General features: G+C 57.8%; 2 protein-coding genes across 4 annotated transcripts in view; one reads left to right on the top strand and one right to left on the bottom strand.

Annotated features, from left to right (window-relative positions):
- Positions 1-9283, top strand: part of Rhbdf2 (rhomboid 5 homolog 2) — a 28486-nt gene extending 19203 nt beyond the window's left edge. For all 3 annotated transcript variants that reach the window (XM_005069881.4, XM_040750089.1, XM_040750088.1), the window contains exons 4-19: positions 779-903; positions 2239-2434; positions 2518-2721; positions 3241-3369; positions 3714-3832; positions 3965-4162; positions 5251-5362; positions 5519-5593; positions 5807-5968; positions 6198-6301; positions 6435-6498; positions 6596-6690; positions 6933-7008; positions 7136-7236; positions 7407-7560; positions 8038-9283. In XM_005069881.4, coding sequence (XP_005069938.1) covers positions 779-903; positions 2239-2434; positions 2518-2721; positions 3241-3369; positions 3714-3832; positions 3965-4162; positions 5251-5362; positions 5519-5593; positions 5807-5968; positions 6198-6301; positions 6435-6498; positions 6596-6690; positions 6933-7008; positions 7136-7236; positions 7407-7560; positions 8038-8457 — 2334 coding nt within the window. In that variant the 3' untranslated portion in view covers positions 8458-9283. The remainder of the gene's footprint in view (positions 1-778; positions 904-2238; positions 2435-2517; positions 2722-3240; positions 3370-3713; positions 3833-3964; positions 4163-5250; positions 5363-5518; positions 5594-5806; positions 5969-6197; positions 6302-6434; positions 6499-6595; positions 6691-6932; positions 7009-7135; positions 7237-7406; positions 7561-8037) is intronic.
- A 1369-nt stretch (positions 9284-10652) lies between these two features.
- Aanat (aralkylamine N-acetyltransferase) lies at positions 10653-12945 on the bottom strand. Its single transcript, NM_001310562.1, is given in 3 exon segments — positions 10653-11377; positions 12029-12183; positions 12781-12945. Coding segments are annotated over 3 exon segments (624 nt in total). The 5' UTR covers positions 12944-12945; the 3' UTR covers positions 10653-11071.
- Positions 12946-14152: the final 1207 nt, after the last annotated feature.

Genomic DNA, 14152 nt, shown 5'->3' with positions numbered 1-14152 from the left:
CTCTTCTGAGGGGATGTGGGCTTTCTGTGGTGACCTGAGTGGGTACAGGGTCCCACAGTGCCAGCAGCCTACCCCCGTAGCGCCCGGCTCTTGGGGGGATGGGTCCGCGTTTCTGTCCATTTGGACTCCTGTCCCATAAAGACTTCATTGAGAACAGGCCCCAGATAGTGTAGGCTTTGCACACAGCCTAAGGCATAAAGGGGACCTATGTTGGGGCCGCCTGCTCACCCTGCGGTCTCGCACATGAGAAGAGGCGAGACCATCCCAGATCATGGGCAGATCATGTATAGGGAGTATTTGCTGGGTTTCACTGGAAAACGTTAGGTGTTTTGTTTTGTTTTGTTTTTTGAGACAGGGTCTCATGTAGCCCAGGTTAGCCTCGAGCTTGCTACATGGTCAACAATTTACCTTGAACTTCTGCTCTTTCTGCCTCTGCTTCCTGAGAGCTGGGATTGCTTTTGGTCACCGCTGCATCTAATGTCTGTAGTGGTGGGACTTGAACCCGGGGCTCTATGTGTGCTGGGCAAGCACCCTACCAACTTGAGCTGCATCCCCAGACCTTGCTAGAAAACCCTAGGAAATGATCACTTTAAGTTCAGAATGAGGGGCTTGTGGAGGGCGGGGGTGCAGCTCTCAGTGGTCTGGTAGTTAAAGTGGCTGAGCATGCACAAGGGTCTGGGTTCTGTCCCCGACGCTGCCGTGGAAAGGAGGGGTGGGGCACAGAAGCAGCTGTGAGCAGACAATGCACTCAGCACATGCCCTCCTCACCGTCCCACAGAGGCCCAGGAACCCTGCCTACCTGAAGAGCGTCAGCCTCCAGGAACCCCGGGGACGATGGCACGATGGCACGGAGAAACGCCCCGGCTTCCGCCGCCAGGCCTCCCTGTCCCAGAGCATCCGCAAGTGAGCGCCCGGGCCCCACCTGGACACCCCAGCAGCCTGCACACTCTGAGCCCCCGGTCTTTCCCAGGGCCTGAGCCCTGTGTCCCCTCCCCAGAAGGTGTAGACAGTCAGTCGAGACAGTTCCCCGCAGAGGCGGGATGCAGGCATCTGTGATGGCGGAGTTGGGGCAGCCTGGGCTCCGGGTGTGCGCCTGGCAGGGCGTTTCACGGCATGCTGCAGAGGAGGGACTCTCCAGGCCTTCCCTGTTCCATTCCTCGTGATGTAGCCTTGTCTCTAAGCCTGGGAACTCAGTGGGGCTCGGGGATGCTGAGTCCCCAGGGCCCTGGAGGTATATGGTAGGGCAGGTGGTGTACATCACACACACACGGGAACACACATGCCGTCGACCTCAAGTCACCTCTCCCCCTAGACATGTGCCCCACTCTCTGTACCACCGTCCCTAGACACATGCACATCTCCTCCTCCTACACACTGCCTCCCTGATATACATGTTCCACCCTGGCTGTCTTCCTGATGACATACACGCTCCATGCTGCCTCCATGCACGCATGCACTGTCACCTGATGCGAGATGCCCTTCTGTATATGTGCTTCTCTTGTTTGCTGGTAAATAAAACACCGATTGGCCAGGCGGGGCTAGGAGATGAGGAGAGTTCTGGGAAACTAGGCAGACAGAGTCATCATGTAGAGCCCGGGAAGAGAGGATGCGCAGGGCTTCCGGCAATCCAAGACCACAGATAAATAGAAATGGGTTAACAACAGAGACGGAGCTACCCAGTAAGAAGCCCAAGCCACCAACCAACAGTTTTTTTGTTTTTTGTTTTTTACGAGACAGGGTTTCTCTGTATTGTTTTGGAGGCTGTTGGTCCAGCCTGGCCTCAAACTATAGAGATCCGCCTGCCTCTGCCTCCCGAGTACTGGGATTAAAGGCGTGTGCCACTACCGCCCGGCTCAACCAACAGTTTTATAATTAATATAAGTCCTGCGTGTTTATTTAGGGCTGGGACAAAGAACCTCTCGTTACCATCACCCCCACCTCCCTGGGTACACATGGCGCCATCGTCACCTCCCCTGCACACACCTGTGCGCCAGGGCCCCTCACACTACCTCCCTCCCTCCCTGGAAGCGCGTCTGTGTCTTTTTTCTTTTTTTTTTTTTTCTTTTTTTTTTTTTTTTGAGACAGGGTTTCTCTGTATTGTTTTGGAGGCCGTCCTGGAACTTGCTCTGTAGACCAGGCTGGCCTCGAACTCACAGAGATCCTCCTGCCTCTGCCTCCCGAGCGCTGGGATTAAAGGTGTGCGCCACCACCGCCCGGCTCACTGTGTGTTTTTCACAGGGGCACAGCCCAGTGGTTCGGGGTCAGCGGCGACTGGGAGGGTAAGCGGCAGAACTGGCATCGCCGCAGTCTTCACCACTGCAGCGTGCACTACGGCCGGCTGAAGCCCTCATGCCAGAGGGAGCTGGAGCTGCCCAGCCAGGAGGTGCCCTCTTTCCAGGGCACTGAGTCTCCAAAACCCAGCAAGATGCCCAAGGTGGGCTCCCTGGAAATGAGGGCCAGTGAGCAGCTCCCCCAGGGTCTGTCTGGGCAGCTCTGCTCACCTCCCGTCTCTTGCAGATTGTGGATCCGCTGGCCCGTGGCCGGGCCTTCCGCCACCCAGATGAGGTGGACCGGCCTCACGCTCCCCACCCACCCCTGACTCCAGGGGTCCTGTCCCTCACATCCTTCACCAGCGTCCGCTCTGGCTACTCCCATCTGCCCCGCCGCAAGAGGATATCCGTTGCCCATATGAGCTTCCAGGCAGCCGCTGCTCTCCTCAAGGTGAGGCCCATGCTGAAGGGTTTTGTCCCCCCACCCGTGGCAGCCACTAGGCTCACCTGGGTACCAGAGCCTCAAGTGCGTGCGGACCCTGAAGCCCGGAGAGACCTGTGGCCCTTAGGTCCCAGCTCCCCTGCGGGAGCCTCGCCGCCCCTCCGTTTTAGGGAGCTACTTTCTACAGTTGTGGGAGACGGGATAAAGTATCAGACCAGCGGGCAAGGGCATCAGTGAGGGACATGGATAGCTCCAGCCTTGAGCGTGATGATATGGGGCGTGGATGCCTTGAGTATTGGAGTGCCAACTGCTCATGTTAACAGGCAAGAAGTTACGAGGGAAAAGCTGGCCCTAAACCTTGGAAAGAGGCTGTGTAGGGCCAGCAGCAGCTGGAGCCCCATCCTGGCCTGCTTCCTTCAGCCCATCCCCTGAGCAGATGCTCCGTGCCTTTGGCAGCCTACACGCTGCCCCTTTGGTCCTGGGTTCTGGGTCCTGATACTTGGTGATACGCTTCTGTCCCGTGCCCAGGGGCGCTCGGTGCTGGATGCCACTGGGCAGCGGTGCCGGAATGTCAAGCGCAGCTTCGCCTACCCCAGCTTCCTGGAGGAGGATGCAGTCGACGGAGCGGACACCTTCGACTCCTCCTTTTTTAGTAAGGCAAGCATGGGGCGTGGACCCTCTGGGCAGGGGCTGGGGTGGCCTGGGAGCTGGGAGAAGTAACTTGGGCTTTGATTGTGTCCCGCCAGAAACCCCAAAAGATCCAAAGGCAGGGTGGGGTGTGTCCCTTGTGAGCCACTGGGCTGGGCTCCCATAGAGGGGGATGTGGAGCGGGGGATGGAACCACTGGAAGAGTCACTTCAGGGATGACGAGCATGTGACTTCCCCTTCCATCCTTGAGTGGCATGCTGGGGGATGGTACTTGGGACAGCGACCTTGCCCCGTCTTCGGTGCCTCTACTCCAAGACAGCGACCTTACCCTGTCTTTGGTGCCTCTACTCCAGGAAGAAATGAGCTCTATGCACGATGACGTATTTGAGTCTCCTCCGCTCTCTGCTAGCAACTTCCGAGGGGTCCCACACTCTGCCTCCCCAGTCTCCCCTGATGGAGTGCAGATCCCTCTGTGAGTACAGGGTGGGGGCTCTCCAGCGCCCTGCCCTGCCCTCTGCCCTGCCCTGCCCTGCCCTCTGCCCGGCTCTGGCCCCCGTCAAGCCCTGGGAGGGTCCTCAGGCTGAGAGCATTTTGTCACCACCAGAAAAGAGTACAGCAGCCGCCCCCCAGTTCCTGGGACCCAGCGCGGCAAGCGCATTGCCTCCAAGGTAAAGCACTTTGCGTTTGACCGGAAGAAGCGACACTACGGCCTGGGTGTGGTGGGCAACTGGCTGAACCGCAGCTACCGCCGCAGCATCAGCAGCACCGTGCAACGGCAGCTGGAGAGCTTTGACAGCCACCGGTGAGCCCCCGGGAGCTGGCCTGAGCAGGGGACTGCAGAGCTTCCAGACTCCCAGGGCCCTCACCCCAAACACATCTCGTTCAGTACATGTTTCAAGAGCACCCCCTGCAGGTCCGTCCTGTAATGACAAGCTCCCGGGCACTCGAGTCTAACCTGCAAAGGGTCCACTCGCATTTACTGCCCTCTGTCCCCAACATGGCCCCCAGGCAGCAGTCAGTCAACAAACATTGGTCAAGCACAGCTATGCGCAGGCTCTAGGACAGGGTCCTGAGAGAAGGGTGCTGTGGGGGGTTGGGTCAGAGGGACAGGTGGAGGAAGTTGGAGCCTGGGGCTGGCAAGATGGGTTAGTTGAGACTGGCGACCTGAGTTTGATCCCTGGGACCCATATAAAGGTGGAAGGAGAGAACCAACTCCACGGAGTTGTCCTCTGACCCCACGCTCGTGTGTACCCCACCCCAATACGCATCGTGCACACACTCATACTACATAAATAGTTTAATGTGTAATCCCAGAGGTAGGCAGCGCTCCGTGAGTTCAAAGCCAGGCTGGTCTATATGTTGAGTTCTGCCGAATGCTCCATAGAGACAGCTTGTTCTCAAAACAAACGGAGTTAAAGCAGAGCTAAAGGAGTTGGATGGAGCCTGGAATGAGGGATTCTGGGGGAAGCTGGAGGTTAAGGGAACGAGGCCGTCGCGGTGTGATCCAATAGCTAGACGTTGGGTCTCCGAATTGCACAGTGGGAAGTGGCAGGTGTGGGGAGTGAGTGGCTGGGGCGGAGGGCGGGGTAGTCCTCCCGGGTCATGTCAAGCACACAAAGGCCCAGGGTGGTTGGTGGGCTGACCCAGGAAGTGCGCATGACCGGAGGAGAAAGGAAGCTATGATGAGCACGGCCAGACTTGCCGTCAGCAGCAGCGGGGTGGAGATACTGAGACTCATCCCACGCTGACGGCAGTGGGAAGCCGTGGGGGGTGGGTTTCAAACAGGGAGACACTGGGAAGGCTGAACTGGGGTGAGCAAAGAGACCAGGGGCAGGGCGGGGTGGGGCGGGGCGGGAGGCTTGCTGGGCTGACATATGTCCCCACCTGCAGGCCCTACTTCACCTATTGGCTGACCTTCGTCCACATCATCGTCACCCTGCTGGTGATCTGCACCTACGGCATTGCCCCTGTGGGCTTCGCCCAGCACGTCACCACCCAGCTGGTGAGTAGGGCTTCTGCCAAGGGGCTTCAGCGTGTTGGGCACCAGGTATCTCCCACCGCAGCGGCCAGGCCGGAGCTGCAGGTGCTGAGGCTCACATGGCCCGAGTCACCCCTAGAGGCTCTGTTCTGGGGCCACACGCCATCACCTCCCTTACAGGTGCTGAAGAACAGAGGTGTGTACGAGAGCGTGAAGTACATCCAGCAGGAGAACTTCTGGATTGGCCCCAGCTCAGTGAGGCCCAGGCTGGGGATGCCGGGGAGAACCCTGTGTCCTGTCACTCCACACCGGGCAGAGGGACAGCTGGGGGAGGCTCCACGGTGGATGCGGGGTGCCCTGCCCCTTCGTGGTGGATGCGGGGTACCCTGACCCTTCGTGGTGGATGCGGGGTGCCCTGACCCTTCTCAGTATGGAGTGATGGCTCATCGGACCCTCTCCCAATCCCAGATTGACCTGATCCACCTAGGAGCAAAGTTTTCACCCTGCATCCGGAAAGACCGGCAAATTGAGCAGCTGGTGCAGAGGGAGCGTGACATTGAGCGTGCCTCAGGCTGCTGTGTCCAGAATGACCGCTCAGGTTGCATCCAGACCCAGAAGAAGGACTGCTCGGTGGGTCCAGTCCCCTGACCCTGGCGGCCCCCACACATGGCTCCCTCCCTCTCCAGCCCAGCCGGCACGCCCAAAGCCGGGCTTGGAAAGTTGGACAGACTGGCTCCTAGGAAGTACCTGAGCCCTGGGGAAATGGGAATAGTCCTTGTCCAGGAGGGTCCCCTGCCCACACCCCGCACCCCTGAGTGACACTGCCCTGGTGTGACGTGACCTCCTCTCCACCATCTAGGAGACTTTGGCCACTTTTGTGAAGTGGCAGAATGACACTGGGCCCTCAGACAAGTCTGAGGACCAGAAGCAGCCGTCAGCAGTCGTATGCCACCAAGACCCCAGGTACAGCCTAGAGCCACCTACGGGTCCAGAGTGGCACCCAGTTATCGGAGCCCTCTGGGATGCTGGCGGGTGGGTGTGGCAGACGGGGGTCACCCAGAGAGCTTCCTTTCATCCAATCAACCACTGGTTTCAGGACCTGTGAAGAGCCAGCCTCCAGTGGGGCCCACATCTGGCCGGATGACATCACCAAGTGGCCGGTGAGTGGGAGGCTCATGCAGAAGGCTGTGGGATGAGGGTGGGGACATTTGGCTTCCTGTCACTGAGGCCCACCGCCGCTGGCTCCCTCTCTCCTAGATCTGCACAGAGCAGGCCCAGAGCAACCACACGGGCTTACTGCACATAGACTGTAAGATCAAAGGCCGCCCCTGCTGCATCGGCACCAAGGGCAGGTGAGCCAGCTCCCGACCCCTGTAGGCTGATGGGTCCCCGTAGCTGCCCTCCATTCTCCGCTCTCGGGTGGTGCGGAGGCAGGGGTGAAGGGGACGGTGGACAGAAAGGGAGGGGGTGGTGAGATATAGAAAAGAGAGCTTGTTCCGTCCTGCCTGCCATGGCCAGATGCTGGGCGGGCTCTTAGCCTAAGTGGGCAGGGGCCCTCTGGAACGCTCATGCCCTGTCTGCTTCCTGTCCACAGCTGTGAGATCACCACGCGCGAGTATTGTGAGTTCATGCATGGCTATTTCCACGAGGAGGCAACGCTCTGTTCCCAGGTAGGCAATGCTGCCTGGGTAGTGGAAGCTGCAGGGGTGCTAAGACTCGCCGGATCCTCCCCACTGGGAAGCCCCACACCTGACCTGCCTCCTAAGGCAGCACTAACGACCTGTGCCCCCCACCCAGGTACACTGTTTGGACAAGGTGTGCGGGCTACTGCCTTTCCTCAACCCTGAGGTCCCCGACCAGTTCTACCGGATCTGGCTGTCTCTGTTCCTGCACGCTGGGTAAGAGGTGCCTCGCTGCCCCTTGCCTTCCCACTTAGACGCTGGAGAAAGGACTTCTGGCCCCAGCACAGCTGGCTCAGCCTGCCAGTGCCGACTGACCCTGGGGTAGGCCCGGCTGGTCGCCGTGGGCACACAGGGAGGACTGATGACGCTCGCGTCTCTGCCCCCAGCATCCTGCACTGCCTCGTGTCTGTGGTCTTCCAAATGACCATCCTGAGGGACCTAGAGAAGCTGGCCGGCTGGCACCGCATCTCCATCATCTTCATCCTTAGCGGCATCACAGGCAACCTGGCCAGCGCCATCTTCCTCCCCTATCGGGCAGAGGTAGGGCAGAGAGAGGGTGGGATGCGCCCTTTCCTTTTGGGCTTGAAGCAGTGTGGTGTGGGGGGGCGGGGGGCGGGGGGACCAACCCACTGCTTCTTGCTCCAGTCCCACCCCAGGATCTGCAGCCAGGGCACAGAGCCCCTGTTGTGTCAAGCTTAGCTACAAGAAGGACAGTTAAGCTGGGACTTACTGTTTGGCCCCTTCCTTCTTGGGGGGGACACGACAGAGGTGGTCTGGAGTCACCAGGGATCCCCCACTCCTTGCTCACTGTGGGGCTCCCCAACCTCAGGAGGAGGGGGCGTCTCTTGATCGTTCACCTGTGCTCTGCCCCCTGCCTGTGGTCTCTGAGCAGGCTGGCTTGCGCTAAGCACAGGGGGGGGGAGGTCCCACAGCTCCCGCAGGCCCCCATCCTCTGAGTGCGTGGCGCGTCCTCGGTACTAAGTCGGCGAGCCTCCTCTCTCCTCTCCCCGACCCTAGGTGGGCCCAGCCGGGTCACAGTTTGGCCTCCTTGCGTGCCTCTTCGTGGAGCTTTTCCAGAGCTGGCAGCTGCTGGAGCGGCCGTGGAAGGCCTTCTTCAACCTGTCGGCCATCGTGCTTTTCCTTTTCATCTGTGGCCTCCTGCCCTGGATAGACAACATCGCCCACATCTTCGGCTTCCTCAGCGGCCTGCTGCTGGCCTTTGCCTTCCTACCCTACATCACCTTCGGCACCAGCGACAAGTACCGCAAGCAGGCACTCATCCTGGTGTCGCTGCTGGTGTTCGCCGGTCTCTTCACCTCCCTGGTGCTGTGGCTGTATATCCACCCCATTAACTGGCCCTGGATCGAGTACCTCACCTGCTTCCCCTTCACCAGTCGGTTCTGCGAGAAGTACGAGCTGGACCAGGTGCTACACTAACTGTGTGGAGATGGGGCCCGCCCCCGGGGCCGTGTGTCCCTAGAGACTTGCTGACCATGGGGCCATGAGCCGGGGGTAAGGGGGCTCACTCTCCAGACAGTGCTGACTCCATATGTGACAGGTAGTAAAGGCAGGTAGATTCCCCCCAGGGAGATGACACCTCCCTTTCTCGGGCCTGAATGTCCCTGACCCAAGTTTGGGGGACATCCAGAACGCCCGTTTCTTCACAGCTCAGGTCCTAGGCCCCTGCTGCCTGCCTTTCTTCCCAGGGCTCAGGGCTCTGCAGGTGCCGACTTCCTGCTGCCACTGTGACTGACCTCACCACTTGTCCCCAGGTTGAGGTCCCACCATGCTGCTATGACCCTCTTCCTGTCTCTCCTCCCTGTCCTACACTTGTTCCTGAGTTTGTCCGTGGAGTCATGAGATTGCTCCTGAGGGCCCTGGGACAGTGTGTGGGAGAGGCTGTGGCCACTGTCTAGGGGCAGGGACAAGCGAGGAGAGGCCGCTATAGGGGTTTGCTAAGGGCTTTTGTTAAGCAAAGAAGCCAGATCTCGTAAGCCACCAGCTCAGCCCTGGCTCCAGCGTCTCTGTCTGGCCTCACAGGTCGGTTCTGACGCCCGAATGTCCCCCCCACCTCAGCCTCACTCCTGCCTGTGTGGCCAGGTGCTGAGCCACCTTGAGGACTGACTCCCAGGAAATACTTGAGGCTCACCCAGGGCTGGTGTTTTGTTTTGTTTTGTTTTTCCAATTTATATATTATGGTCCTGATTTTTTTTTTAAAGTAACGCTAACTTTGTATCTCAAGTTTGTTAAATGGCATTCTCTATTCAGTGTCTCTAAAATACTGCTTTTAGCTCAGGCCTCTCGGAGAATGAAATGAGAACTTGGAGCTGGAGAGGTGGCTCACTTCCTGCCCTTGAGCTGGCCCCGGGTTCAGGTCCCAGCACCCATGTCATGGCTCACACACACTACTGACCTTCAGCTCCAGGGGACCCCATGCTCACCTCTGGCCTCTGTGTGCCCCTTGTCACACAGACACACACGCACATATATAAAGATGAATATTTATTAAAAAAATACTCAAGCCAGGCAGCAGTAGTGGACACCTTTAATCAAGAGGCAGAGGCAGGCAGATCTCTGCATTCAAGGCCAGCCTGATTTACAGAGTGAGTGCCAGGACAGTCAGGGCTACACAGAGAAACCCTGTCTCAGAAAACAAACAAACAAAAATCCCTCAGACTGGAGAGATGAAAAGCATGGGCTGCCCTTGCAGAAGACCTGGGTTCCGTTCCCAGCACCCACGTGGCAGCTCACCGGGAACTCCAGTTCCAGGGGGTCCAACTCCATCCTCCATCTGGCCTCCACAGATACCTGCATGTGTGTCTGGTACACGGACAGACATGCAGACACGAATACGTAAACTTTTTTTTGATTTTGAAAGCCAGGCATGGTGGCACTTGAGGGTAGCCTGGTCCACATAGTAAGTTCTAGACCAGCCTGAGCTACCTAGTAAGACCTTTTCTTTTTTTTTTTTTCTTTTTTTTTTTTTTCTTTTTTGTTTTTTTGAGACAGGGTTTCTCTGTATTGTTTTGGAGGCTGTCCTGGAACTCGATCTGTAGACCAGGCTGGCCTCGAACTCACAGAGATCCACCTGCCTCTGCCTCCCGAGTGCTGGGATTAAAAGTGTGGGCCTGGCCCAAAAGTATTATTTTTTAACTTAAAATAGTCACGAGGCTGAGGCAGACTGGAGAACTTGGGGTTTCGCTGGCATTTAGTTGAGCCCCAAACCAGATTGCAATCATCACGAAGTTGCCAGGAACCCTGACAGGCCTGGGCCACATGTGGAGCCCTGAGATCTCAACTCCAGCTGCTCTGCCTTTGCACCCGGGCAGTGGGTAGGAGGGCTGACCATCTGCAGAAATGGCCTGTTCCCTGGGGGCAGAGTCGCTCTTGGCGGGAGGTCAGGTGGTGTTTGCTATTCCAGTCAGCTCACTCAGGAGACCCTGCACACACCCATATGTCACAGCCACCGGGGCGCAGCTGCTTTATTAGGACCAGGCTAGAAGGCGAGCCTGGGCAAGCGGGTAGGCAGGGCTCACTGGTGCCCGAGTGCAGTGGGCGTGACCCTGCAAAACTCCCCTACCTCGAGGTTTCCACCATTCACAGGTCCAAGCCCCAGGCCCTCCTCAAATTCAGCTCCTGGCTGGCCCTCATTCCCAGTTAGGATCCAGGAAGGGGTGTCAGTCTGGGGAGAGCAAGGACCCCAAGAATCAGGGCGCTGCACTGGGGTGCGGAAACAGAGCTGGTAGAGGCAGAAGTGTGTGGGGACAGACCTCCCACCGCTCTGGTTTCCCATCCTGGTCTTGGCTTTGTGCACAGTTCAGAATGCAAGAGGTCCTTTGGGGACAGATGGCAGCCTGTGCTGAGGCAGGGCCACCTCCTGCCCTCTGCATTGATCCTTACCTCTGCACTCCAGCTGGCGGCTGCCGTCTCTCCCTTCATGCTAGCCAGCTCTACTTGGATGGGCTCTAGGCAGAGGAGGGTGTGGCGTGGGAATTAGGAACCCCAAGCCTGCTGCTCCCCACCCTCTCCGTGGCCGAGTGGGCAGCTTGGGTCAGCAGCCGCTGTTCCTGCGCAGGAAGGCATGGCACCGTAAGGAGCACTGTAGCTCCATGAAGGTGAGGGAGCCCACGGTGACGGCGCACGGGCCCACCGCCTGGAAGCCAAATTTCTCATAGAAGGGCACCAGTGCGTCCTCGCACATGAGCACAGCCCGGCGCACGGCTGGCTGGCTCCCCAGGTGGTGCAGGTATCGCCACAGCAAGACAGAGCCCTTGCCCTGCTGCCGGAAGGTGCGGTGCACCGCCAGGACGTGCAGGTGGGCGGTGCGGCCTCCAGGCCTGTGCAGTGTCAGTGACTCCTGGGGGTGGGCAAGGGACAGGCGTCCGGGTTACTTCCGCTGATGCCTCCTCCTCCAAATCCAACCCTAGCCAAAAGGAAGGGTGTCCCGGGTACCGGGAGTAGCCCGGGCTCCCTTCTTACCCTGACTGGGTCCCACTGAGCTACATCTACATACAATCCTACAGACAAAGCTTCAGAGGTCTTTCGAGACGCTAAAGCAGCAGCTTCAGGTGTCACCGAAGACTATTGGGAAACGAGCGCTTACATTACGATTCATAACAGGAGCAAAACTACAGTTATAGCCGGGCGGTGGTGGCGCATGCCTTTAATCCCAGCACTTGGGAGGCAGAGGCAGGCGGATCTCTGTGAGTTCGAGGCCGGGCTGGACCGACAGCCTCCAAAACAATACAGAAAAACCCTGTCTCGTAAAACCAAAAAAAAAAAACAAACAAACAAAAAAAAACTACAGTTATAAAGTCCCAACACACAAAAAAATAATTTTATGGTCACCACAACATGAGGAACTGCTTTAAAGTGCCATGGGCGTTGGGAAGGCTGAGATCGCTGCTCTAAAGGGATGGGCCAGGTCTGCCTTGGGAGAGTCTGCTACTTGGGTTTATTCCCTGCATGGAAGGAGACTCCACCTCCGAGGAGTTGACCCTGCCCTCACCTGAGTAAGTCTCTCCTTGTCCCAAAGTGAGCCGATGATGAAGGCCACAAGGCGACCCTCCTCAAACCAGCCCAGCGACAGCTCTGGACAGAGAGTTAGGAAGTGTCGGATCTCATCCAAGTAGAGGGGACAGGTACCGGAGACAGAGATAAAGGCTGCGGCAGAAGGGCGAGGATGGGTCACCTGCCCAGTGTCCGTGTGCACAAGTGTCACTCACGCCCCCTCTAGGAAGACGTTGACTCTATGCTACACCACCTGCCCAGTGTCCGTGTGCACAAGTGTCACTCACGCCCCCTCTAGGAAGGCGTTGACTCTATGCTACGCCACCCGCCCAGTGTCCGTGTGCACAAGTGTCACTCACGCCCCCTCTAGGAAGGCGTTGACTCTATGCTACACCACCTGCCCAGTGTCCGTGTGCACAAGTGTCACTCATGCCCCCTCTAGGAAGACGTTGACTCTATGCTACACCACCTGCCCAGTGTCCGTGTGCACAAGTGTCACTCACGCCCCCTCTAGGAAGGCATTGACTCTATGCTACGCCATGTGCCCAGTGTCTGTGTGTACAAGTGTCACTCACGCCCCCTCTAGGAAGTAGGAAGGCGTTGACTCTAGGCTGTTGCCTCCTACTCGAGAGCACACATCTCTCTCTCTCTCTCTCTCTCTCTCTCTCTCTCTCCCCTCCCTCCCTTTCTCTGGAGCCTCAGGGAAGACAACAGTCACCTCCTCCGAGTACCTTCCCAAGTGCCACTCACCTTCACGCTCAATCTCAAACACGCTGATGGCATCCTGGGGGGTAAGGCAACGGAACTCGCTGGCAGGGAGTGTGTGGCGCCGCTGGCAGCCTAGGAACTCCGAGGTCCCAGGTGGCAGGTGCAGGGTGTCAGGTTTCAGGGAGTGGGGGCTCAACATGGGCATCTGGCCACTGAACCCGCCCTGGGGTTCTCCAGCTTCAGAAGTGGTCCCTAAGCACCTGTGAGAGAAGACAAGGAGCCTGGCCTTCCTCTTGAAGGATGCAAGTCAGCCATCTCTGGGGACAGAGCCAGTCCTCAGGTGCCTGGACCTCGAGGCAGATTCCAGGAACTTGGAATGTTAGTGTTATCTCCTCACTTTCTCTCAAGAGCTAGAGGTCAGGCTGGAGAGATGGCTTCGTAGATAAGAGCACTGACTGCTCTTCCAGAGGACCCTGGTTCAATTCCCAGCACCCACATGGCAGCTCACAGCTGCCTGTAACTCCAAGATCTGACACCCTCACACAGGCGTGCATGCAGGCAAAACACCACTGCATATAAAATAAAAATAAACAGATCATAAACAACAACAAAAGAGCTATAGGTCCCTCGGAGAAGTTGTCCAAAGCTCCTGATGGGTTCCGCTGCCCTCCAGGTACCCGAGCCTTGGCAGATTGTGGACACCCCAACACTGTTGCCCAAGGGGGCAGCGGAGTGAGGGTTTATGAACCTCCAACCTCCTCTACTGAATCTGTGGGGTGGGCAGACACCCAGGCCTCTCATACTGACAGTCACGTGGCTTGTCTCACCCAGAGGGAGACTTCTAGCCTGAGACAGCAGGGCCAGGAGAATATTTAGCCTTTTTTTTTTTTTTTTTTTTTTTTTTTGGTTTTTCGAGACAGGGTTTCTCTGTGGCTTTGGAGGCTGTCCTGGAACTCCGTTGGTAGTCCAGGCTGGTCTCGAACTCACAGAGATCTGCCTGCCTCTGCCTCCCGAGTGCTGGGATTAAAGGCGTGCACCACCACCACCCGGCTAGCCTTTGTTTTTTTAATGAAGGGTGTCTGTGTAGATATGTGCACATGTGTACATGAGCCCACGGGGGCCGGAGGCATTGGGCCTGGAGCTGGAGCTACAGATGGTTGTGAGCTGCCCAGTGTGGGTGCTGGGAACCGAACTCAAGTCCACGGGGAAAGGGATACAGACTCTTAATCTCTGAGTCATCTCTCCTTCCTTTTTAGGTGGCCTCAGGCTTTAGTCCAGGAGGAAAAGCTCTTTACTTAATGTGAGGCTGAGCGCCCGTTTCTCCAGATGACATCAGACGAGGTCATGCTCAGGAGATGGGGGATAAGACGGTTAAAGAGTCTGAGATCGCAGAATCCCCAGTGGGGAGGGGCAG

The sequence above is a fragment of the Mesocricetus auratus genome, unplaced genomic scaffold, assembly GCF_017639785.1.
Source record: "Mesocricetus auratus isolate SY011 unplaced genomic scaffold, BCM_Maur_2.0 Super-Scaffold_100007, whole genome shotgun sequence".
Classification (NCBI taxonomy): domain Eukaryota; kingdom Metazoa; phylum Chordata; class Mammalia; order Rodentia; family Cricetidae; genus Mesocricetus; species Mesocricetus auratus.
This window is presented reverse-complemented; position numbering and strand designations above follow the sequence as displayed.